Source organism: Nicotiana tabacum, chromosome 3 (genome assembly GCF_000715075.1).
Source record: "Nicotiana tabacum cultivar K326 chromosome 3, ASM71507v2, whole genome shotgun sequence".
NCBI classification, from domain to species: domain Eukaryota; kingdom Viridiplantae; phylum Streptophyta; class Magnoliopsida; order Solanales; family Solanaceae; genus Nicotiana; species Nicotiana tabacum.
The window spans coordinates 135,749,147-135,776,431 of record NC_134082.1 but is presented as its reverse complement, the minus strand read 5'-3'; the positions used below and the strand labels follow the sequence as shown (position 1 = coordinate 135,776,431).

At 35.9% G+C, this 27,285-nt stretch overlaps 1 protein-coding gene across 1 annotated transcript; it reads right to left on the bottom strand.

Moving 5' to 3' along the window:
• Positions 1 to 24,226: 24,226 nt before the first annotated feature.
• On the bottom strand, positions 24,227 to 25,939 carry LOC107771875 (GATA transcription factor 5-like). Its single transcript, XM_016591336.2, has 3 exons — positions 25,661 to 25,939; positions 25,198 to 25,557; positions 24,227 to 25,091 (listed from the first exon to the last, which is right to left on the bottom strand). Exons 1-3 carry the CDS (start codon positions 25,796 to 25,798, stop codon positions 24,429 to 24,431), a joined length of 1,161 nt encoding a protein of 386 aa, XP_016446822.1. The 5' UTR covers positions 25,799 to 25,939; the 3' UTR covers positions 24,227 to 24,428.
• Positions 25,940 to 27,285: the final 1,346 nt, after the last annotated feature.

Here is a 27,285-nt window from a genome sequence, read left to right as displayed (position 1 = left end):
ATAACACGTTGAACCCCAGCAAAGAAAGGGGATCATAAACTGGAAATGAATTGATGGCCGAAAAGAATCTCCGAAAGAGAGAGTCATATCGGCAACACTCCAATCCCCCGTTGAAAGATAAAATGAGAGAGTCTTAATCGGTGAAAACCTTCACAAGCACCATAAGGTGACGAAAGATGAGAGAGATAAAACGAGGGAGTCTTATTGGTGAAAACCTTCAAAGGCACCGTAAGGCAATGGGAGCTGAGAGAAAAGAGAGAGTCTTATTAGTGAAAATACCTCGAAGGGCACTATAAGGCGACAAGACAGATTGGCAAAAAGGATCCGCATTTGCGAAGAGGTGGGCACCTATTCATCCCCAGCAAATAAGGCCATCAAGAAGATTGATTGATACAAATAGACTGGGTCGGGTAATCCGTAATGCACGACATGATCATAGGGACCAGTCATACCATCCAGATAAGTTCTTTCCTTTTCTTCTCCCCCAACATTTGTTCAGAAAGATTTTTCTTTTTTCTATCTTTTTCATTTCTTTGTCTAAAAAGACTTTTTCAGAAAATTGTTTTGAGAAGGACTTTTCGGAGTTTACTACCAGGGGCCAAAATGGTGCAAAGCAAATGTGAAAGCCACGGGCCAAAGCCAAGGCAATAGGACCAAAGGCGTTTGTCGCAAAATCAAACGACAAACTGGCCTAGAAAGTTAAGGAGAACATGGAGAAAGGCGGAAAACGATGGTTGAAGGACTTGTGCGTCAAGTTCCAAGAAAATCCCCAGCAAGAACTGCGATAGATCACGGACCGAGATCTGAGATGGTAATATACCACAGAAAGGGGGAAGGAGGAAGAGAGAATTAATCCGCCGACCGGGAGAAAATAAACGTTTAAGGGAGTAGTTTTGCATTTGAAGAGGACTCCCACAGCATGTTGTAAAACAAAAGAGCGGGGAAGGGATAAATGGAAAATCATCCCCAGCAAAAAATACCATCCCCGGCAGACATGTCAGCTCCAGCAAAATCCCCAACCAAGTTGCGGGAGCAAAGAGCTAGGAAAAGGGAAAGGAAAAAAGCATCTGCCAGCAGGAGTGACACGATCACTCACCATGTTAAAACTGACAAATTTTTTCCTTTGGTTTCTACAGGAAAGTAAAGGTTGATGATGGCAGAAAGACACGCCACAAAGAAGGTCACCAAAATCGGGGCAGAAAATTTTCTGCCGTTGTCAAAATTTTCTCGGGGGGACGAGAAACAAATCCAAATACTATTTCTGTCTTTTCATTTCATGTTCTAGGTCGCCCACCAGTATAATGCGGGAATACATTTCTGTCTTTTCATTTCATGTTCTAGGTCGCCCACCAGTATAATGCGGGAATACATTTCTGTCTTTTCATTTCATGTTCTAGGTCGCCCACCAGTATAATGCGGGAATACATTTCTGTTTTAATTTCATGTTCTAGGTCTCCCACCAGTATAATGCGGGAATACATTTCTATCTTTTCATTTCATGTTCTAGGTCGCCCACCAGTATAATGCGGGCATACATTTCTGTTTTCACTTCATGTTCTAGGTCGCCCACCAGTATAATGCGGGCATACATTTCTGTCTTTTCATTTCATGTTCTAGGTCGCCCACCAGTATAATGCGGGAATACATTTCTGTCTTTTCATTTCATGTTCTAGGTCGCCCACCAGTATAATACGGGAATACATTTCTGTCTTTTCATTTCATGTTTAGGTCGCCCACCAGTATAAAGCGGGAATACATTTCTGTCTTTTCATTTCATGTTCTAGGTCGCCCACCAGTATAATGCGGGCATACATTTCATATTTTGCATCCAGGCGCCCACCTATATAACGAGAGGAATACTTTTCAGTCTTATACTGCAGATCTTGAAATCATCTTATACTGCAGATTTTGAAATCAATAACCCACCGGAAGGCAGAGGGTTACCACAGGAATCCTCAGCATGAAACAATAAGAAATCCCCAGCACCGGAAAGCAAAAGGTTGCAACAGGAGATTCCAGCACGAATTCAAGCACATGAGTAAGAAGTGAAGAAAAGACGCATCTTGAAAGAATCGGCCTGTGAACATTAAATTATGTTCAGCACAACAAATCTGATGAAGAAAGTCGTATCCCCAGTGGAACCACCAAAGAGTTTAATGAAGGAAGCCATATCCCTAGCGGACCGAGCAAAATGATGAAACTGGTATTCAGAAAAGCAAAAGGCCAGTGTCATCCCCAAGTTCTCGGAAGAAAAGCACCAAAAGAAGCACAAGCCGACAGGAAAGCAAGGCAGCAAGAACAAGTTGAAGATAGATGAGATCTTATGATCCGTAGTCTAGCCTAGCTTCTTGATTTTTCTTTTAAGCACGGTGTAACAAGGAGATCGGTAAGTAGTGACAACAGCATGCAGTAGCGGCAACATTGCAGTCCCATAGTAGTCCCAGCTACCAAAACTTTCCGAACTACATTAACCTGATTCCCCTTTAGCCAGGGATATGTAGGAAACCTTTGAAGCAAAGGTTCGGTTAAATCTTTCTCAAAAAAATGCTTCACACGGAGTACTCCAACAGGGGTAAAAATCGCTCGTATCCGCTCACTTTATCTTTGCACGAAAGCCCTTGGTGCTTTCGGACAAAGAGGGGCAGCTGTGAGCACGTGATTTTTGCTTAACGGAAACTACTCCAAAAGAAATCGGAAAAGAAATAAAACAAGTTACCTTCGGGTACAATTTTGAGGATTTATATGACATTTTGATAATTGTTCTGTCCGTAAATGCTCGACTCGCTATAGTAAGAAAATACAAAAAATACATGTTGCATGCATTTAAGAATAATTGGTACAATTAGGAATGAGTTAATTATAATTTGGTTGTTTAAAAGTGAAAATCACAAAAATATGCATTTTGTTGTCATCGTAATTTTATTAAAATGTTTTAATTCGTGTGATATTTGTTGTTGGGTATTAATTAATATTTGTGTGTTTAATTTTGGTTTTTAGAAATTTTTGTCTAATTGTAAAGAAGGAAAATACCAGATTTGGGCCAAAATTTAAATGAAAAATCAGGCCCAAACCAATTACCACAACCCAGTCCAAACCCAGGCTTCCCATAACTGCCAAACGGACTGCTCGTATCATGTCCCTCTTTCAACAAATCACATTTGAAATTCAACTATAATAATTCATAAGTACGTAAATACAGTAGGACCTTTCCATTTTTTAGAGACAAACAAAGATAGGAAATCATAGTTGTTTTTAGGTTTGCCTTTAAATAAAAAAAAGATGAGCCTCGCCCAAATAACACGCATAAATTGCGGGGCCCTCGTTAAATGTATATATTAAATACTTAGAATTTGGGATGGACTGTTTAGTGAATTTCATTGTCTTCCCCAAAGATAATAACGCGCTAGACTCTTTAGGTGCGATTTAATTAATATTACCTTCCTAAAACTCGGGTGCGCATTTCATGCGACCCAAATCCAAATCCCAAAACATTGAATAAAAATGTGTTCCGGATTGCGGGTGCATTTCATGTGACGCAATCCAAAGACATGTCTTAAACGATGTTCACATTCTTTTAAGATATAATAATAAAAGCGGTAAAGAGTTAAAATTTGCACATAAGTGCATAATTGTATAAAATCAGATAAACATGCCGAATATGACAGTTGAGCGACCGTGCTATAACTACGGAACTCGGGAATGCCTAACACCTTCTCCCGGGTTAACAGAATACCTTATCCGAATTTTTGGTACGCAGACTGTAATATAAAGTCATTCTTTTCCTCGATTCGGGATTTAATTGGTGACTTGGGACACCCTAAATCTCCCAAGTGGCGACTCTGAAATAAACGAACAAATCCCGTTTCGATTGTCCTTTAATTGAAAAAAACTCTTTCACCCCTCGCGGGGCGGAAAAAATAGGTGTGACAAGATGTATATATTTACATTAGTTTTTTTTATTTCTTAGAGTAGCTTGAGATTGGTATTCGTAACTTTTAAGGTATTGCGATTCAAAAGAATTTTGAGACTAAATCCAACACTATATAATTTTTGTGGTATTTTATTTTAATCCAATTGAATCGTGCTTTTTGTTTGGTTTTATAATTATATAAATCTGATTTTTCCTTTTTTATCTAGTTTCAATTTGTAAAATAAATGTTAGTATATGAATGAATAGACTTATCAGAAAGTTCAATATATTCTAATTTGGACCGAAGTGCTAGTATTTTACCCATGAATCAATCATTTAAATACTCAACCAAATAATATCAATCATACATTTTATCTAGTTGAATGTAACATAAATTTGAATTTTAAAATATAGCTCATAAAGATGCTATAGTTTTAACACCAAATTAATGAGGTAAAGTTTCTATGTAAACTTTACATTTTTTATGTTGATAGCTCATTTTTGGAAAGGTTTTGTATTAGTTATAATTGCAATTGCTTTAAAGTCCTAAATATTAATGGGATTAAAATATCTACTACTAATTTGAAGAGAGATGGCTTTTCTCTCTGAAGGAGCACGTTAAGCAGGATCGCTAACGTACGCCAACAACCATGAACAACCATCAACGACGATCTTCGATGATGAAGAGACCAACAGAACAAATTGAAGAGTCAACTAGTAGATTGGTTACATCAGAATCGGAAACTGAACAATAATTTGGTCCTAGACAACTTATCAATTGGATGTTGGGGATGGGAAGTGCGCCGACAATCATGCAAACAGCGGCAATGAATGAATCCCTACCTCCGGTGACAAAAGTTACCAAACTTCCACCAAAAGACTCAATTCCACCGGAATTAGGAATTACAAATGCAGTGCGTAAACTGACTTACTCAGCAGATCTAGCTAGATCTATGGCAGAGATAGTCAAAGGAAATCGAATGAAAGAGCAAGGCATGCAATTGAAATTCTATCCACCGGTGATTAAGGATGGAGTAAAGCTGGTTGAATTGAACCTAAAGGAAGTGGAGCGGCAATGTCAGCAATAGAAAAATGCCCTAATTGGATATGTGAATGGGGGAAATCCAACATTTAAGGAGATGCTCAAGTTTGTATATGGAGTATAAAACTCAGTGACTACGCCAAAGGTACTGTTATATGATGACGGTTATTTCATCTTTAGATTTGATTCGATAGATGATAAAAACTTAATACTCCAAAATGGACCTTATACATTCAATAACAGACCCCTGGTACTGAAAGAGTGGAACCCAGATTTTAGTATTAAGAATGAATCTATGAGAGTGGTTCCTATATGGGTGATGTCTCCAGGACTACCAGTACAGTTTTGGGCTGAGAAAACTTAGGAAGATTGGCGAGTTATATTGGGAAACCATTGTGTACTGATAAGCTTACAACTCATGTTGACAGAGTTTCATATGCTAGAGTCCTCATAGAGGTTGATATCACTCAACCTATACCAGATGTTCTTCCTGTAATTATGGCAGAAGGGAAAATTTGGGAGCAAAATGTGGAGTATGAATGGAAGCCTACATTCTACCAAGATTGTAACCAATTTGGACATAGGACTGAGAAGTGTCCACAAAAGCAGGCCCAACAGGAACAACAAGGAAAGAAACAAACAAGAGAAAGAAAAAGGAGAAATGGGCTAAAGGAGAAAGTTGAAGTAGCAAAAACTACAACAAATCCTGAAACTAACAAGACTGAGGTACTTCCAACTGCAAACTCAGAAGTGACTCCACCAGAAACTCAAATACAGTTGCAGTTATCCAACAAAGAGAAGTAGGTTGTAGTCCAGCATGGCTCAAAGAAGAAAGATAGAAAACACATTGATGCACAAGAGATTGCTAGAAGAAATCTGTTTGCTCCCTTAAGGATTCTTGAGGAAGTAATACCTGAACAAAATGGAAGAGAGGACCAATTGATAGACAAAGAACCAAGACAAGCAAACCACCCCCGCCATGATTTTTAGCTCTTGGAATATAAGGGGGCTGAACAAGCCTCACAAGCAAAAAGAGTTTAAACTGTTTTTGCTTACTAATAAGATAGATATGGTAGGTATCTTTGAAACCAAAGTAAAATAGTCAAAAGCTAAAGGGATTCAGAAGAAGTTTGGTGCACGATGGAAGTTTGTAGATAATTACTCAGCATCACCTAAAGGACGAATTTGGATTGGGTGAAAGACAGTGAATGTGACAGTATCAGTAATTCAAGCTTCAAATCAACTCATACATTGTCATATTTAGGACAGAACTACAAATTTCTACTATTATGTGACTTTTATCTATGGATTACATATTGTTGCTGATAGGAAGCCTATGTGGGATCAACTTAAGAACATCCACGCCAAGACAAATGGGCCATGGATCATACTTGGGGATTTTAATAGTATACTATCAGTTGGAGACATAATTAATGGAGAACCAGCACATCAACAGGAACTGGTAGACTTCCTACAATGTATTGATGATATTGGAGTAGGGAAAATAACCAAAAGAGGATGTCAATTCTCTTAGAGCAATAAGAGAGATGCAGAGGACATGATTTACAATCACATTGATTGGGCATTTGGCAATCCAGATTGGTTCCAGATGTATACAAGAATTGAAGTTGTTTATCTGCTACTAGGAGTCTCTGATCACTCTCCAATTGTGTTAAATACTGAAGTGAATAGTCCAAAAGTAAGAAGGCCTTTCAGACTCCTAACAGTACTTCTACAGTAGGAAGGATATAAAAAAGCAGTCAACACAGTTTGGACAAAACAAAATCCATGGGATTGCTATGTTTAGGATATGCAGAAGGTTGAAGATGTTAGAAATCCAAACTAATAACATTCACAAAGAGTACTCTTTCATTGATAAAAAGCTGGAAAACTTAAGGAGAAGGTTGGATACAATACGAAGGACACCCAATGATGATCATTTCAATCCAACACTTATTGAAGAGGAGAAGCTGACTCTTAAGTTGATTGAAAACTGGGATATAGTTCAGGAGAAGATACTTAGACAAAAATCAAGAGCTACTTGGATAACACAAGGTGACTCAAATTTCAAATACTTTCATGCATATCTGAAAGCTAGACAAGCAAGGAATAAAGTGTCTTGCATCTACAATGAACAGAATGATAGAAAAACTGAGCTAGAACAGATTCGACACGAGTTCATCAACTTTTTAAAGAAGTTACTGGGGGAAGCAGCTCATACTTCCTGGACTAGATATCAACATTGCTAGGGATGGTCCTATATTGACCCTAGCACAATAGCAGCCAATGTTGAGACCAGTGACACAAGAAGAAGTTACGCAGGCAGTAATAGAGTTACCAGATGATAAAGTTCCAGGATTGGATGGCTATCTGGCTGAATTTTATAAGACATTATGGGCAAGTATAGGGAAGCAAGTGACAGAAGCTATCCAGCAGTTTTTTGAAACAGGCAGGATTCTCAAAAAAATAAATTGTACCATTGTCACACTGATTCCTAAGGTGGAACACCCATCTTATGTGAAACAATTCAGGCCAATTGTATGTTGCTCAACTCTATACAAGATTATTGCTAGGATCATAACAAAAAGACTAAAAGTTGTTATGGACTATCTTGTAGGACCAGCTCAATCTGCATTCATAGAGGGGAGAAATATCTTAGACAATGTCATACTGGTTCATGAATTGGTAAAGGGGTATACAAGAAAAATAATCTCTCCAAGATGCATTATAAAGGTTGATATTAGGAAAGCTTATGACTCACTGAATGGAGTTTCCTAAAATAACTACTGATTAAACTAGAAATTCCTCACAAGATGGTGATTCTGATAATGGAGTGTGTAACCACAGTATGTTACTACTCTCTGTTGATCAATGGTGGTATAACAACTAGATTCCCAGCAAAAAAAGGCCTAAGACAGGGGGATCCTATGTCACCATATCTCTTTGTACTTGTGATGGAGTACCTAAACAGATCATTGAAGCAGTTAAAGACAACCCAGACTTCAATCATCATCCAAGGTGTGTCAGAAATAACATTACTCACATTTGCTTTGCAGATGATTTAATTCTTTGTTCCAGAGCAGATGAGGTGTCTATCAAATTGCTGCTTAAAAGTTTCAATCACTTCTCAGCTAATATGGAGAAGAGCTCCTTGTATATTGCTGGTGTCACTACTGAGTTCAGACAACACATACTAGATGAACTCCATTTCTCTCTTGGAAGTTTGCCTTTCAAATACCTTGGAGTTCCTTTGTCTGCCACAAAATTGACTATCAACCAATATATGCCTTTAGTGGAAAAAATTGTGGCAAGGGTGAGATGTTAGTCCTCAAAGTTCCTATCATATGCAGGAAGACTTCAACTGATAAAGAGTGTACTGTTCGAGATACAAACCTACTGGGCCCAAATCTTTCTATTTCCAAAAAAGGTGCTTAAGTTAGTCACAACAGTTTGTAGGAATTTCCACTACCATGGATCAAAGGAGAATGTGAACAGAACACCAATTGCTTGGGAAATAGTTTGTCAACCAAGATCAACTGGTGGGCTAAATATCCTCAACTTCACTTTATGGAATAAAGCAACAATCCTGAAACTATTATGGGCAACATCTCAGAAAAAAGATACTCGTGGATCCAACACCAATACATAAAGGAAAAGAACCTAAAAGGTATAAAAACACCAACACAAACAAGCTGGGTGATTAGAAAGATCTTTGAGGCTAGACAATGGGTAGATCCTAATATGGACAAGTTACAGAAGTATGCAACTCTGAGCAAATTCAGCATAAAGAAAGCTTGCATGGACAGTCTATCTCAATATCCTAAAGTCGCTTGGAAAAGCTTGATCATATGTAAAGGTTTGATTCCAAAACATCAAGTCACCTTGTGGATGACCCTTCAGCAAAAACTGACAACAGTGGATAGAATTAGAAAATGGGGGATTCAAGTACAAAGTGAGTGTGCTCTATGCTCAACCAGCTCAAAAGAGATATTCAATCACCTGTTCTTTGAGTGCTACAATTCAAGAGCATTTGGAAGAAGCTACCACAATGAACAGGAAAGCAGAAATAAGTGAAGTCATGGAAGGAAGAAGTTACAGAACTGGCAAACAAGACAAGGAGTAAACATCCCAGAGCTGCCATCTATGCTTTTCTCTTTGCAGCCACAGTTTACCATATTTGGATGGAACGAAACAGTAGAATATTCAGACAAGTATAGAAACCTCATACAGAAAAACTGAAAGATATAGCCTTGCAATTACACATTATAGGACAAAGATATTCTAATTGGCAGAAGGAATTAGATAGATTGATAGGATACCCAAGCTAGAAGCTTTTAGTCTTATGTTTCTATAGTTGATACCCTTCCTAGAAGGTGAGTAGCTATAGAAACGAGTACAGAAAGCAGATAGTACAGGAGAAGTTTCATAGTTTATTTTCGTAGGATCATGTCTCTATAGTGCAATGAGCAGGTGTGCTTGTAAATATTATACTTGGTTGAGATAAAAAAAATTCCATTTTGACCAAAAAAAAAAAGTCCTAAATATTTGGACTTCTTTAATAGTAGTATTTTAAATAAGGAAGGATTCAATATACAAAATTGTAGGTGATTAAGATCCTAAATATATTAGGTAAATAATCAAATGACTATTTTATCCGATATGAACTCTATTTTAAAAGGGTAAAAAAATCGAATGAGATTTCGCTAAAACCTTCGTGCTTTTAATATAGTTTGTATAAATTTTTTGTTTAAAATAAGAGTTGTCAAAGTGCTCTTATAGAGTAGATTTCACAGAGTGCTTTTGGTGAATTTTTTATATTTTATATTCTTATCAGGAATTTATAAAGTGTGAAAGTGACGAGGTGTAAGTTAAATGTCATAAGTCATAACCCCGTGCCGAAAAGTTGATCTTTCGGTTCTCTTTTATTTTCTGAGTAATTCAAATCTAGTTCAATTATGTAAATATAATAAAAATAGTTTTATAAATTTATTGTAATTGTAGATAAAAGTTAGTGATATTTGAACATAATCCTCCAATTTAAGCTTGAAGCTTTTCTCAACCAGGAGGGAAGTAAAGTCGCTTTAAAACGAGAGGAGTAAGCCGAGACAAACAAAATAGAAAGTGTAGGCTCTATTCTTAGATTTATTAAATGTTCAACCCGACAAAGAAACAACGAAAAAGGTCCAAAAATATCCTTGAACTATTTGAAATAGCTCAAAAATATACTTCGTTTATTTTTGGTGCCAAAAATAAATATCTTTGTCGTCTATGATTTGGCACAAAAATGCCCCTAAACCGTTAGTTTTTCCATTGAAGCTGACATGGCAGTCCAACTAGGTTAGAATTGCTTACGTGGTCGTCCACCTAAGCAATCCATATATGAAAATTATTTTTTCGGAAATTTTATTTTTCCAGAACTTTTTAATAAAATACAAAATCAACATTTATTCTGAAAAAAGTAAAAAAATTCGAAAAAAAATATTTATTTCGGAATTTTTTAATTAAAATACAAAATCAACACTTATTCCGAAAAACAAAGTAAAAAATTTACGAAAAATTATTCTTGATTCGGGTTTATGATTTGATTAAAAACTTCATTGTTCTCTTTTGTGAATTTATGATTATAGATATCGAGAATTCATAACCGACTCCAACTTGTTTAGGATTAAGAAACCAGTGTCTTTGTTGTTGTACAAATAAAGTTTAATTTTTTTCTTGTAAATGTTGTGTGTTAATTTTTTTTTTTTGGAGCTAAAGAATGGGGTTGAATTATACAGGGATAATGTTCCAAGACATAACTACACTATTACTAGATTCAAAAGCATTCTAAGACATAACTCCGAAATTCACAAATTAATCATAAATTCACAAAAGAGAACAATGGAGTTTTTTAATCAAATCATAAACCCCAATCAAGAATAATTTTTCGTAATTTTTTTACTTTTTTCGGAATAAGTATTGATTTTGTATTTTAATTAAAAAATTCCGAAATAAATATATTTTTCGAATTTTTTTACTTTTTTCAGAATAAATGTTGATTTTATATTTTATTAAAAAATTCTGGAAAAATAAAATTTCCGAAAAAATAATTGCCGCATATGGATTGCTTAGGTGGACGACCATGTAAGCAATACTAACTCAGTTGGACTGTCATGTCAGCTTCAATGGCAATACTAATGGTTTAGGTGCATTTTTGGACCAAAACATAGACGGCAGGGATATTTTTGGCACTAAAAACAAACGGAGGATATTTTTGAGCTATTTCGAATAGTTCAAGGATATTTTTGGACTTTTTCCGAAGAAACAAGCATTCATTAGAACAGGAAAAATATTAGGAATTTTTACCTCTAGTAGCAAAGGTTGATACCTTATTTATTTTAAATAAATACCCTTTTAAAAAGTTATATTTCATAGCTACCATTTGATTTTTATAGCTAAATATCTATTTATGGTCATCTCCTACACTTAAGCCATAAAATACGCTTTGTATTATTTTTCTCTCATTCTTTCATATTTTTCTCCACCCTCTCTCTCTCAACACCAGTTTTTCTCCATAAATACAACCTCAATTTTCTCTTCATAATCATCATCGTGTAAAAAATTAGAAACTAACTTTGAAATCTCTGAAACAACTTTGTTCGAAAAGAACAAAGAATTTTCCAAGGCAACCCCAATGTTGTGCTATCATTAATAACAGCCCAATTTCACAAATTCTTCCTCATTATTCCAAAATTGCTAAAACCCACTTGTTTATCCCTTCAAATACAGTGACCTATCAAAGCATTCGTTCTCTTCCGTGGCAAAAACGAACTGGGGTGTGCATTTTTGCACTCAAGGATGAAGACGGAACTTGCTCCGACGACTGAGTTGGAGATGGCAGATAGAGAAAGGAAGCGACACCGCGGAGGTGGTGGGAGGAAGTTTGGGAAATTGTTGAAAAATCTTCTTTTGTTCTAGAGGTTCGAAATCTGCTATCGACGAGACGACATTAGGGTTATTCTTGAACAAAGACGACGGGGTTTGGGGCTGAGCAACTTGAAGAGTCCGTTACCTTTTTTTCGTTGTATTTCAATGTCGTTGTATTCTATGTATTTCATTATTTTCATTGTCTTCTTTTTTCATTGTATTTCAATGTATCTGGCGGTATTTCATGTATTTCATTGTATTCACTGTCTCGCTATATTCTATCAATGTATTCATATGTTTTTTTTAATTAATATAATTTATGTATTTTATGTATTCAGATTTATAATTATGTTTGTTGAGTTAGTAATTAGGAGTCTATTGTGTTAATTGATTCACTTTCCGTTTAAAAATAACTTAATAGACCATGAATTGCGCTATTTACGTTACTGTATTCACAAATACATATCGTGAATGCAGTCGAATACAATAATCTGGCTAGCTGTAATCCCCTGTTTCATGCCGTGAATACAATAATCTGTCTAGCTGGAATTCCCTGGTTTACGCCGAGAAATGCTACTGTATTCATGAATACAGTAGCTTAAATACATCGAATACACTTTAAAAAACCTGAAAACATAGTTATAGGAAGTAAAATAGTAAATAGTAGTAACTATAACTAGCTAATAACCACTAAAACATAGTGGTTTGTGAAAGTTTCTCAAAATATTAATATTCAAAGATTGTATGTAATTTCCAAAAGTTGAATTTGAAATTCAAATGGCATATAACATGGCGTCTACTGGTTTTTGAATCTGACATGTCAATATCATTGCGATAACAACAATGTTTGTGGTAAGCAAACTATTATAATTCTTTGAACTTCTATAAATTTCTAAATTGAAGATGATTGAAATTTGTACCGGTATTCCGCCAAATAGTGTAGCGACGGAAACACTTATAATACCAAAAACATTTAAACAAAGGTGTAAAGAGCAGAAACCCCACATATAGTTAGTATGATTAGTTAATAACTATAATTTTTACGCCTTTGTTTAAATGTTTTTTTTTTTTCTAACATTGGTCGACTATTTTTCTTGGTAGTGAATCTCACGCCCTATACTAGTTTTTACACTCTCTGTAGCACCAAACCATCAATATTTAGCTAATTACTAAACTTATCAACGTATCACTCCTTAATCCTTTCACGTTTTGGTGGCATTGCATTTGCTTGTGGATAAAGAGTCATAATACATAAGCCGTTTAAACGTGGTTGGGATAGTTGGGTCAACACCGTTGCAAGCATTTTCCACCCAATTGGTGGTGCATATATTAAAAATTATCAATGAATATACCGAAATTTTACCAAATAACTTAATTTATTTTGGTTAATTATTACTTTCCTTTAATCTTAGATTTCATTTTCTGAATGCATATTAGTCGCTCAGCAAACACTAAAACTTGAGGTAGAAAAAAAACTTGCTACTATTTCTTTACTAAAAATGTCTATTACAAATAAAAGAAATACGTAGATAAGTAATAAAATAAATTGACCCAACCTAGTGATGTAAATGTACGAAAACTAAATATAAATAGAGTTATATATATATTTTTCAAAACACATTGATCTCCTAACATAAAACTAACAACGTCCGTTTAATTTCTAAATATTTCGATAGTTATAGCAAGTATTGAGCAACTTTTGCATTGTGTAATATTACGAGAAGGAAAAAAGGGTGTGTATGTATGTTGAATGCTTTAAAGTTTGTAGCCAACTTTTCTTGAGCTCATCTAGTTAAAAGGAAACATGTCCGAGCATTTGCACTCGCACCTATCATCACCTCCACTAATTACTGCAGATACTACCTATCCAATCATTGATTAGAGCTGTATTTAAATACTAATGAATGACATAGATATCGTGAAAGTCAAAGCACAACCACCGCGACAAATGGCATGCGTTCTTTAATCAAATATTGTGGATTGTGAATTAATTAATCTGTTCACTTTTACTTACCATATATACTAAAAATATATTTTTATTTTTACTTGTTATTTTACGCATATCAAGAGAAAATACTTTTTTTCTGTTATAATCACAATATTTATTACTCATTTCAAATTATTTTCTCAAATTCAATAAAATATGCATCAATTAATATGTGTATCTAAATTATGCACTCCATTTGTTAATTCTTAAGAGCGTGAAAAATCAGAACGTGCCAAGTAAAAGCGTAAATAACTTATAATTTTGGGGAAATTCTTTTGGCCTCTCGTCTGGAGTTCCACAAATACGTGGGCACAATCTCTAATATACCACTGATGTTTATTATAAGTGTATGATCACACGTGATAAGTCACGCGATCACGTGTATGAACCTAAGTAGATGTGGGAGCGTCATATATACATGCTAAATAATGCATATGTGAAAATGAAAAGGAGAATCGAATTGATATGAAGGTTGCCAAACTCCTAATGTAAGAATGAGACGTGCAAATCTCCATTAGATAAAGGTTTCATTTGTCGATAATATAAATTTTCTATATGACCATTAAAGATTGACAGTCAAGCGGGTTTTGAGTATATATGATTACTATAAGAATATAATATCTAATTTTGTTTCTGTATACAATCGGACCTTTCTATAATAATATCTATGTATAACAGTCATTTACTATAAAAGTCAAATTTTTTTCAGATTTAATTTTTTAAATTATATTTTACTTCTCTATATATAATAGCTTTTTATATATAACAACAACAGTCATATTTGTAGCAGAACGCTCTTTGTAAAACTACCCCTATGTAACAACCATATAGAATCTTTAAGATTACTAATAATAATTCTAGTAATATGCCTACAATCTTTTCTATTAAACAAAGTTTCTTTCTTGCATGAGATGTAAGATATGAAGATCTGTACATGATATCTTTTCCATTGGACAAATTCCAAAAATATTTAGATAGAAAATTTAACTTTTAAGCTCTTAGATTATCTTCAAGGAAAAGTTATTAGATACTCTTTTGTTGAAAATTAGAACATGAACATTCGCCGATTCAAGCGTTATATTGCTAGCAAGAGAATTAAATTTACGAAACAAACTACAATTACAAAAGTTCTTCCATCAACCTTGAAAGAATTTATTTTTCTAGGTAGCTTTAGAATGTATGCCTTAGAGTTTAAATATTTATACGTTTAGTTATGAATTTATTAATAATATATTAGCTTTCTTCAATATTTAACTAGTGAAATATACATATCTTTTGAGATTTTAAATTTGAATAATTTTCTTATCTTTTATATGTAACATTAAAAAAGGAAAAATAATTAATTTTGGATAATCTTTATCTATAACAGCAAAAAAATATTTAAACGTTAAATATTGTTATAGGTGTATAACATTCATTCGCTATAAAAGCCAAAAAAATATATGAACAAAAGAGACTGTTAAAGAGAGGGTTCACTGTATAAGTCTGTTTTAAGGACATTAAGTGTGATAATCATCATACCCTTTGTTTTAATAATATAGATTCCCAATATAAGTATCGAAAATTCGTTATAAAAAAATCAAAAAAGAAAACATAAATCCCCAATGCCAAATAATGCAAGAAATGTGCTTGAGGAACCACTAAATTAGTTGAATGATTATTACCTATTATATTGTATTGTATTGTTACTTTAAATATAAATATTTATTTTGATTGTTAGATAAATTTATTATATTTTAGCATTAAATATGTTGTTATGTAACGACAAAAAGTATTGTTTTATATAATGATCGATTTGGTGTGGTCGCGTTATAATTACCTTATTTCTTCTTCTCATCTTATCATTCCTTGTTATTAAATAATCATATTTTATCATGTATCCTACCTTTTTATATAATAATTCTAATTCATACCCTACTTTTTTCTTTGTAATATTGCACATTTATTTTTTATATTACTGTTGGTATGTGACTTCGTAAAATAATGATAAACAATACAATCTATCCAAATATTATATTCATCACAAAAAATAATAAGATATAATATGATACGTTACCAAACAATATGAAACAACCATCCAAACAAGATTTTTCAAACACCTCACCTATATATCTAGGAGTCTCGAACCAAAATGTGGTTCTTTTGGACTCAAACTACACAAATAAGTGGTAAAAAAATTATATTTTTATATATAGCGCCATAATACCTGGCGCTATACACTAACAGTAACGGCACCGTTAATGTATAGCGCCAGGTATTGTGGCGCTATACTGTAAAATCTGACACGCCCAGGTATAGCGCCACAATACCTGGCGCTATACATACATCATTAATGTATAGCGCCAGGTATAGTGGCGCTATACTTCTTTTTTCTGGCCCCACCAATAATTCGTGACTTCAATAATTCAAAAGTGTATATTGCCAACTTTTTGGGCGCTATACCTATATAAAAAAAAATTCAGCTAGCCATTTCCTATATAAAGAGGTTAGGATTGTATAAAAATTCATTCAAAATTTTTTTTACCTTTTGTTGAAACGTTTATTGTTCTTAAATTCTCCAGCATTTTTTCATTATGTCTGAAGAGCGTAGAATAAGAGTTTCATTATATTGGGGGGGTGAGGTTGTGATGGAGAATAACTCTGTGGGCTACAGTTTACCTGCTCAGTGTCATATTAAATTGCCATTTACAATAGAGTACGATAAATTGATATCGTTGTTATGCAAAAAACTGAGTGTGAGGAAACGTTCAGTGATACTTAAAGTAACCAGAAGATATCCGTATTCCGTCACTCCGCAAGGGGTTACTTTTTACTCGGAGTTTAACATCGACGATGATGAAACTTTGAGTGATTTTCTGAGGACCCCAGACGAATGCCGGGAATTTCTTGTAATCACAATGTTGGAGATGTACGTGAAGGTCGAAGATGTTCCAAAAAACGAGGTTGTGCGTAGCAGAGATAACCCCCAGTTATCGGGTGGTTATTCTGGAGCAATTTTTGCCGGACAGGTTCCGGATAAAAGAGTTTTCCTTGAATTAAACTTATCACCGCTGGCGAATGAGCAGTGAGAAAATAATTTATACCCTGCTTTCCATAATTCACAAGACGAGTGGTAAACTTCAATTTTCATTTGTGTTAATTATGTATATTTTTGGCGTATTGAATTTGTATTAACGCTCATATATTTAATAGGGGGTACCGGCCGGACATGAATTTTACAAGTGGCCCATCCAGTAATCATCACTTAATTGAAAACGTCCATCATGAAATTTCATCACATTATGACTTGTAAGTGAAGTGATATAGCTATATGAAAATCATTTATTAATTCAGTAGCTTATATTTTTGTTGGTTGTGCAGTGAAAACGAGCAAGTTGAACCACTCGTACTCACTCAATTGACCGAAAACGACGTATTACATCGGGATCTGGCAGATGCACAGAGTGAGGAACAGAACAGTGATTACGATAACAATGCCTATGAATCCGGAGACGAGACACCCTTTTTTCGTGAGGATGGTGATGAGCAGGATGAGGAGGAAGGACCTGATTTGAAGAAAAACCCCCTAGACGAAGAGTGTATGAGTCCGAAGTGCCGTTTCATTCAAGGGAGATTCCTTACATTGATAACTTGACAACCGTGCCGGATGTGGAATCTCTAACAAGGGATTTTGATGAAATTCGGACAGCAATGTGGGATGAGTCTAGACCAACGGTGCTTGCAAAGGGGATGCTTTTTCTTGATAAAACGCGCTTAAGCAGGGCTTGTAAAATGCACGATGTAAAAGAGTGTCGTGAGATGCAGGTATGGGAGTCAAGTCCGATGGTATACAAGGTTGTTTGCCGCATGTGGTTTTGGCCATGTAATTGGATGTTGCGTGCGACCAAGAAGAAGACATGTATGTGGAAAGTGGGTAAATACATTCCCACCCACACATGCGAAATGGACACATTCAACGGGAATCACTTCAACTTGGATATTGACTTGATTTCTTTTGTACTTATTTCGCATATCGAAGCATCCATAAGGTATACAATCAAAGAGTGCATTACCTCGGTCCACCAGGAATATGGCCATACCATTACGAAAAGGAAGGCATTTCTCGGGCGCAAACGAGCATTTGAAATTGTCTACGGTAATTGGGATAAGTCATTTGCATCTCTGCCAAAGTACATGACCGCACTGCAGCACTTTAACCCCGGAAAAGTTGTTGAATGGAAGCTTGAGTAGAGTCCGAGAACACTAGAATACATATTCAATTACGTGTTCTGGGCGTTTAAGCCAGCAATTGATGATTTTTCGCATTGTCGGCCAGTAATATCCATAGATGAAACTCATGTCTATGGAAAGTACGATATCAAGCTATTGATAGCTATGGCAGTGGATGCTAATGGATAGATATTTCCTCTAGCTTTTGTTGTTTGTGCCAATGAAAGCACAGAGACGTGGACGTTGTTTTTGAACCACATGAAAGAGCACGTTGTCAAATAGCGTTCAGGTATTTATCTAATATCTGATCGGCACGGTGGTATTAAGTTCTGTGGAGAACTTGCATGCATGGCAAGAACCTTATGCATACCACCGTTACTGTGTGAGGCACTTTAAGGCCAATTTCCATAAGGCACATCCCAACAAAGATCTACATGATTTGATGTGGATGGCAGCAACAGACCACCAACAACATAAATTCCGGAGGCATATGGATTCTATTAGTCAAGAAGACGAGGCAGCCTATCGTTGGTTAATGCAACATGACCCTGAAAAGTGGACGTTGCATGCGAATGGTGGCAGACGATGGGGAATTCTTACTACAAATGTGTCAGAGTCCTTCAACGGGTTATTGAAGTTGGCAAGAGGATTGCCCGTCACAGCCATGACGCGGATGTCGTTCAAGCAGATGGCGGGGAGATTTGTTGAACGGTCTGCAGCTGCAACAGAATTGATGGAGAGGGGTGTTGATGGTGCGGATGTCCTTATAGCCGGATGCGACGCAGGATGACATATATCGGTGGTGCTGTCAGCTCCAGTAGAAGGCTACATAATAATATGAGACTTATTATAGAAAACTACATAACAATTTATATTGTCTTACCATCATCGTCTCTAGATCCTGAATGTAGTCATCTGTCACTACATCACATGAAGCCTTAAAAAGGAAATTAATAAAGTTAAAGAAAATAAATAAGTTATGGTTAAAACAAATTCAAATTCAATACTAATAAACTCATACCTGCGCATGTGATGTGGAGCCATAACTCAGTCGGCGCCCACTATAAAAATCTCGGGTCGGTCGATCCTCAACAGTGGTAGACGGGCCTGGGAAGTATCTACCCCAATCCACTCCTTGAATATCCGAGCCCGTGATCAATAATTGACCCGATGAGGTCACCTGCAATGGCACTGGAGTGCGATAAATTCCAAGGCTGTAAGACGGCATGTCCGTCTCATGCATGCCACCTGCCATATCAGCAGCAACATCATCAGCAGGAGCCTCAACGCCCCCTTGCTGGGGACCACCTCCTCGCCGCTCACGACCACGTCGTCCGGCACCACCATCTCGTCGGCCACCACCAGCTCGTGGGATACCATGACCTCGATGGTACTGCGCTGAGTCCATATAATCAGCCTCGTGTGCCAAACGCTGATCCGATCGGGCTCGCTGCAGTGTCTAGGCAGCCACATCCATGAATCAACGACTATACTCCTGCATGGCCACAGGATCGTGGACATAACTCTACATCTGCTGCCCCATATGATATACGGTATGCAATCCAATCGCCTGCACAAAGTAAAAAATATAAATTACATGTTTGGCACAAAATTACAGCTATATAACTAATAATAACAGAAAACATACCAGGGCCTCGTGTCTCCCGGCGTATGGGACGTACCGACCGTGTGCCTGGTGAACTGGGTTCCCGATAAAAAGTCGGGAAATAGTGCGGTACCATGCCATATAACGTTGAATCGGAAAGTGTTGCGGAGGTGGGGTCAAGTCCCCTCGCCTGTCCCAAGTACCCAACTGCTCGTTAAGCCATGCCATAAATGAGTCGTCTGCCCTGGACCGATCATCCCTCTCATAATGTAAAGCATGCCATGTAGGCGGAGTTGGTATAGGTTGCGGCAGGCCAAACTGACGAAATACCTGCTCGGAGGCATGGTGCTCGACAATATTAATGCATATAAGCGAGACAGAAGCCCTCCAAATATGTTGGCCGAACGTGCAATACGATGGCAGGGTACCTATCACCTCATCGTTGTACGACGTCCAGATGAACTATCAAATAAGAACACAAACCGTTAGTATGCACAACACTAAGTTAATCTATAACAAGTAATTTTAGTTAGATATTCACCTGTGCGTCTTCCAGCAGATCCAACACATCCCTGCAGAGGGGGAGATTATGATGGGCATCATACTCTCGTGCAAGAGTACGATGCATAACCCACCTACAGGCTAGAGGGAGTTGCGGAATTTCTACATTAGTCGGTAGTTGTGGTAGAGGTGGCTGAAACTGCAGAAATCGCTCCCAGACCCAAACCTAACATACAAAGTTGACGTAAAGTATAAGATTAACTATAACTAGTTAGAATTGTAACTAATGGACATATTATTTCAATATGTTGTCACCTGTAGAAGCGACAGAAAGCGACCAACGTCTCTATGTGTGCCGATGCAAGCCCGGCATATCTGCCTGTACAGATATGAGATGACAGCACCACCTCAGATGTACAAAGATGTATCCTCGAACCAGGCAATATGATGCAGAAAACGGAGGCTCACTAGGTTCCCCGAACTGTTCGGGAACAAGACCCCCCCCTCCAAATAGAAGGAGCAACAGCAGCCTCGTATATCGTTGTACATCCACCTCCGCTGACGCATCGGTGATAATATGGTGGATCTGCACCAGGTGGTCTCTAATGGAGACCAACTGTATACGACTGGACCCAGACGCTACCGCCTCGTCCTCCGGCATGAAACCCGTGAGCATGTGCAGCATATCCCAATATGCCTGTCGCGAATAATATCTCATGGTCGCAAGCAGTAAAACTGGCAAGCCATCAGCGGACAGGCCATATAAAATCTCAGCGTCCTGGAGTGTGATGGTGGCCTCGCGGGCAAATGGAAAGTGTGCGTCTCTGGTCGCCACCGCTCAATCAAGGTCGTGATCAAAGCATAGTCGAGCTGTATCCGGCCAATCCTAATAATCTTATATAATCCCATCTCCTCCAGGTAATGGACCACGCGGGGATGTAGAACGCGGGGAGGACATAAAAACTCCCACAATAGATCTACTCTCCTAGCCCGAAAAGTGTGTGTAAGCAACTGTCCGTCCCATATATACTCGAATCTATGCTGGGGCTGTAGGGCTAATAGATCCAACGTCCGGGGGCCGGGATATATATTCGCGTCCATGTCGTCAACTGTAAATTCATATTTTTTAATAACTTAATTGTGCAAATTATATATATATGTGTGGGTTTAGGGCTCGATATTTTGTGGATTAGTGAAACCAAACTATCATTAATAATTATGTGTTTTTATTATAATTTAAATTCATATTTTTTAATAACTTAATTGTACAAATTATATATATATATTATATGGGTTCAGGGCTCGATATTTTGAGGACCAGTGACACCAAACTATCATTAATAATTATGTGTTTTTATTATAATTTAAATTCATATTTTTTAATAACTTAATTGTACAAATTATATATATATATATATATATATATATATATATATATATATAAATAATTATATGTTTTTATTATAATTTAAATTCATATTTTTAATAACTTAATTGTACAAATTATATATATATAATTATGTATTTTTATTATAATTTAAATTCATATTTTTAATAACTTAATTGTACAAATTATATATATAATTTGTACAAAATAATGTATTTTTATTATAATTTAAATTCATATTTTTTAATAACTTAATTGTACAAATTACTAATTATGTGTGTTGATACAATTATTAACTTAATTGTACAAAGTTTGCATTTTCAACTACCAGTATAAGATACTTAAACAAAAGGAATTCTAAGCTAAAATACTACACATTACTACGCTACAAGGCTCTAAATTTTACTACGCTATAAGGGTCTACGTTTTACTACGCTAAAAAGGTCTGGATTTTACTACGCTAAAAAATAATCTAAACTAACCATAAACAACAAATAAATTTAATTGCAAATAAAATATAAAATGGCATGAAAACACACACATATATATATATCAGGATATTAACAGACAAATTTATTTTACTAATTTATATTTTTTTTAGAAAAATACTAATATTAAATTCGGATAAATTTAACATGCTAGTTTTGAAAAAAAAACACAAACCGAAATAGAACACATACAAATCAAATAATATGCATTATTATAAATGTTTCAACTTAAAATAAATCGAAATACCTCGATTTGGAATTTTGGCAAAGCAAAATGATTGAAATTTTGACTCCGGAGGTGTGAATCAACAATAACACGAAGCTCTACTCGAATGTGGGACCCTTTTTCTTCTAGTTTTATGTGTCGGGGGGACCCAAAAGAATGGCAGAAACGGGGTCTGGGGTGGGGGACCAAGAAGAGATGGGGGTTTAAAAAAATGGAGTATGAATCGACATGGAAGACGGAGGGGTTTAAAATATCTATGTATAGCGCTACTATACCTGGCATTATACATTAATGATGTATGTATAGCGCCAGGTATTGTGGCGTTATACCTGGGCGTGTCAGATTTTACAGTATAGCGCCACAATACCTGGCGCTATACATTAATGATACCGTTACTGTTATTATATAGTATCAGGTATTATGGTGCTATATATAAAAATATAATTTTTTTTACCACTTATTTATGTAGTTTGAGTCCAAAAGAACTACACCGGACTCTATATCTAGCACATGCATTTATCATGTAGAGCGCCAAATGAGGAATGAGGTAATATACACACCAAATACTGTTAAGGGTATGTCCATGTCAAAGACTGTTAAGGGTAGAGTATGAAGTGAAACAAATAACAAATCTAGGAAAGCGCGCCCCTCTTCTTCCTACAGCAGTCACAGTCACAGTCCCTGCACATCTCTCATCACTGTCTACTCTTTATAAGACTCTAACTTTCTTCACGAAAAGCTTGTGATTCCTTTTTCCTCGAGCAAAAGCGATTCCTAAAAACTAAGATAGTACTCCTCTTAACATTTTACGGGTCACATCGAAATTTTGTATGGACAAATTCACTCGTCCCCTCCTACCTTGGCCATGATCAATCGCATGTTTGGCCAAGCTTTTCTGGTGTTTATTTTTTTTTTCTTTTTTTAAAAGTATTTTTAGTAGAGGTAGAAGCAGTTTCGGAAAAGCTGAAAGAAATTTTTTTTTGAAAAGTATTTTTGAAAAAATACATTAAAAAATATTTTTGCAGCTCAAAAATGTTTTACAGCAAATTAATTCTCACAAAAAATACTTAATTAAAATAAAATTAATTTTAGAAGATTGGCCAAAATGTGGTTCACAACACAACAACATGCCGTAATTACCACTCTAAGTTATTGTTACGCTCTTTGATTTAGAATTCCTTCTTTTTTTCAAATAAATATTCCTTTCATTTTAAACAGAATTAACCTTTTACTACTTAGGGAATTAAACAAATTTTTTTATATTTTTAAAAATAATCATAAATGTATTAAATTATTAACTATTATAACTTATGCTTTTTTTACATAGTTTTTAAACATATAAATTTTATTTCAAAGAATTTAAGGAATTTATATCCGAATTTGCTCCAAAAATTAATTAATTGAACTGTTATACACCGAAAAAGTCCAAACAATTGAAATAAAAGGATAATAAATAGTGCACATACAGGTGTGCCCAGTTAAAATGAACGGGAACCATTAAAGACTCTTTCAAATTCAAGTAGAGAGACAAAGTGATAAATAAATGATCGATCGAGTACCTATACCAAATTATAAACATATATGTAGTAAAATAATTAAAATGCACAGTCGAGTATCACTGTTATTAAAAACAAAACAAGAAAACAGAAAATGAATAGTGCAAAACCAAGTGGTTAGGATTAGGCGAATGCTTACGGCTCACGCCATGAATATTTGGGAATTGGATGTTGTCCGGTGCCTAACCCTAAGCTCATATACTTCTCACTTTTCAACGGCCTGCTTACTAAAGGTTGAAACGTTGTCATCTTTGCCTTTTCCCTCCTTTTTTTTGCACAATAATACAAATATAAAGAGTTAAATCAAGGGTATGTAATAAACAGATTGTTTTTTTCAAAAGTCTTTTCTTTTCTGGGAATTTTATCTGGTAAAGTACATTAAAGACTCCTCCATCCGTTACACTAACCTTTGAAACCTACCTCACCAAATCATGGGTCCATGTTAGCAATGTACATCTAAACCGGGCCTAGCTCACTCACTAAACCTGCTCTATTTTTTCCCTCCACTCCGGTTCTCTTTTTTTTTTCCATCATCTAAAATACCTTTCTTTCCTAACTAAAAATAAAATTCCCTACACTGCAAACACCTTTTTTAATAATTAAAATATCTTCAAAAACTCTGAACCGGCTGAGCTGAACCGCTTTCTTCAAACTCCTTCTTTCGCCGCATCTCCAAAACTTTCCGGTGATTGTTCGAATGCAACTCGCTAGAAAACGTTGGGCTGCAAGCCGGCCGGTATTCCGGAAGCAACCGACCGGACTTGAAGCGAACCCCACAGGCGTTACAAAGCGTTTTCGCACCCATTGGACCGGCCCGCCACTGTGGGGTTTTTTGAACCCCACAATGACTACACCGCCGCGGTTGCTGAGGCCCATTTCCACCTTGAACCGCCGGTTTCCTCTTTGGTTTCTTAGCTAGCGGTTTACCTGGTGACTCAGCAGTGTGAACCGGTATTTGGTAAAGCACCCAATTGGAAGGAGATGAGGACATGGTTGTGGTGGAGGAAGACGAACACGAAGAGGAAGCTGACTCGGTCAATGAACCTGAACCGGCTGGCCAAACTCTAACGTTAGTCCTCCCACGCTTGGTTCTGGCCTTGGTTTGAACAGGAGTGATGAAACATGACTTCTCTTGAACCGGAATTTCACCGTCCTCCGACTGGTTCACGACAGGCTTGACCGGTAGTTTTCCGGCAGGATAAGTGAGTGAGTATTCAGAAAACGAGTCTTCAACAAAATGAGACAGCCATTCAAGGCTATCCAAGTCATCCGCCTGTTAAAAACCGTTCTTTACTCTTCAGTTGGAAAACACTTCAAATTTTAAAAAAAAAAAACCAAACTTTTCAACAGAAACGTAAGAGGGGTGGGAAAGGACTTACCGGAACAATGAGTTCACTCCCAGGAAGAGAATCAAAATCTTCTTTTGCAGGGGGGGAAACGGTGTCGTTTTCCTTCTCAGCTTCTTTGTCCTCAAGTGGTTTTTGGGGCGAAACAGAAACTGAAACGGAACAAATTTTGTGAACAGCGTTATCTTCTCCCTTTTCTTCTTCTCCTTGGTCTTCAACGAAGCCATTGGAAAAGTCAAGGAGGTCGTCAACGAAAAAGTCGTCGCCGGAGACAACATTTTGACCGTTTCCGTTGGCCCACAAGTCATCCCCATAGGCTTGTTGGTGAGTCGTTTTCAACGCTGCCTCAGACATAAAACTGCTTTTCAACGCCCCTTCCACACAGTCCATTCCCTATTGAAAAAACATAACAGTTACAAAATCAAATTCATTTCACAACAAGAAAGATTAAAAAAAATAAGAACTTTGGGGTTTAAGAAAGAAGAAAAGCATATACCTGGTCAGAAGGCGAATGAGAAAGAGGTGAAGGAGAGGAAAAAGAAGGCGGAGGAAGAGGATGAGGAGATAGGGAAGAAGAGAAGGTAAAAGGGTTGAAAGGGGAGAGAAAAGAGTGGTGTTGAGTTCGGTAAAGCATTGAATAAGAGACAGATAGGGGGAAACACACACACAAATATTTTTTGCCTTCTTCCTTTAAACTTCTCCCTAATAATTTTTTTTCCAAACCAAAACCCCTTTTATCTTTTTATTTGTGCTTTTTCTTTTCTTGTACTTTTCTGTGGGGGTTTCATTTCAATACTAGTACTTGAGTATTTATAAGTCAGTTTCTAATGGCAAATTTAATACATTGACTTATTTTGTAAGATTACATACTAATAATTCAATTCTTCCCATCCATAATATTTTATGTAATTTGGGGCCACTGCAAATTTATACTACCTTTTACTGGTGGGAAGTTCAAAATTTAAACAAATTTGCTTTTCTAATTCTTACGTTTAGTACTCAAGTTTACTAAAATGACAAAAGCGACCGAACTCTCGCAAAAAAAAATTCCTTAATTTCTCATTTAAGTCCTAATTAAAAAATATTACTAGTTGGTAACATTTCTCTTTTTCGATTGATCTGCTTAATTTTATATTTGCCTTGCAATTTAGGTTAGATGGGTTCTTACTATGTGAAAATACTCTTCATATTAATGAGTTTGCTTTTTTACTTTTTTAACTTCATACGAAAATATATTCGATGCTACTACTTAACGTTGTAATCTTTTATTTCTCGCGAAAATTTCTATTAACATAACTCCGTACTTTAATATAGTTGTTCGAAGAATTTTAACCAAAGGATGAGTTAATTAATGAAGTAGATTTAGGGTTATTTCAAAGGATTAAAAACCCCCAATATCATAAACCCTCTATTTTTTTACATTTCCTACATGAATGGAGTGTAGTCCAACCAAACCAAAGACCTAACAAATTTTGAAAAAAAGATAGGCCATGAAATGAAACGAAACTGCTACTAAAAGAAAATTGTTCTTTTCTTTTAGGGGGTGAAACTTTTCTTCTTTTGGAAGAATGGCCCCATCTCTTTTGACTAATTACGTAAGCTTATCTTAGATATCGCTTTATTCGGCGCTCTTAATGGCAATTTACCATTCGATTTGCTTTCCCGCTCTTTACACTTTTCTAATTTGCTACGGAAAACTTCATTAATTCCTTTCCATCTAAAGGAAAAAATACTCAATAATTACCTTCCAACCTTCTTGCAATTCACTACAGATTCCCTAAATAATAATCTGATTTCCAACTAAAATCAGTTACACTGCTTATTACCAAAATCCAGCTTGCTTTTTTGAAATAAAAGGTCCAAGTTGATTTAATTTACTACTAATTATTTAATAAATGTTAATTGTTGCCTTTTAAAATGTAAAATTAGATCGTAAATTTAAGTGATTCTTTTTTATTGCAATTTAAGAGGGAAAAGCCATTACAACTTTGAGTTTGAGATGAGGAAGATATATGAGTGAAATCACTTCGCATGCATGTATTGCCCATGAAAGATGGTTGTTATTTGCACGTAAAGTATAGCAGTGACCTAATTAACGACTTTGTGTTTGAGAGGCTCGTG

What these genes read in the sequence shown, in the direction of transcription:
- LOC107771875 (XM_016591336.2), bottom strand. Translation starts at nt 25,798, where the DNA reads ATGCTTTACCGAACTCAACACCACTCTTTTCTCTCCCCTTTCAACCCT. An exon ending in CTCATTCGCCTTCTGACCAG is followed by an intron (nt 25,558 to 25,660) that starts GTATATGCTTTT and finishes TTTTTTCAATAG; the next exon opens with GGAATGGACTGTGTGGAAGG. An exon ending in GGAGTGAACTCATTGTTCCG is followed by an intron (nt 25,092 to 25,197) that starts GTAAGTCCTTTC and finishes GGTTTTTAACAG; the next exon opens with GCGGATGACTTGGATAGCCT.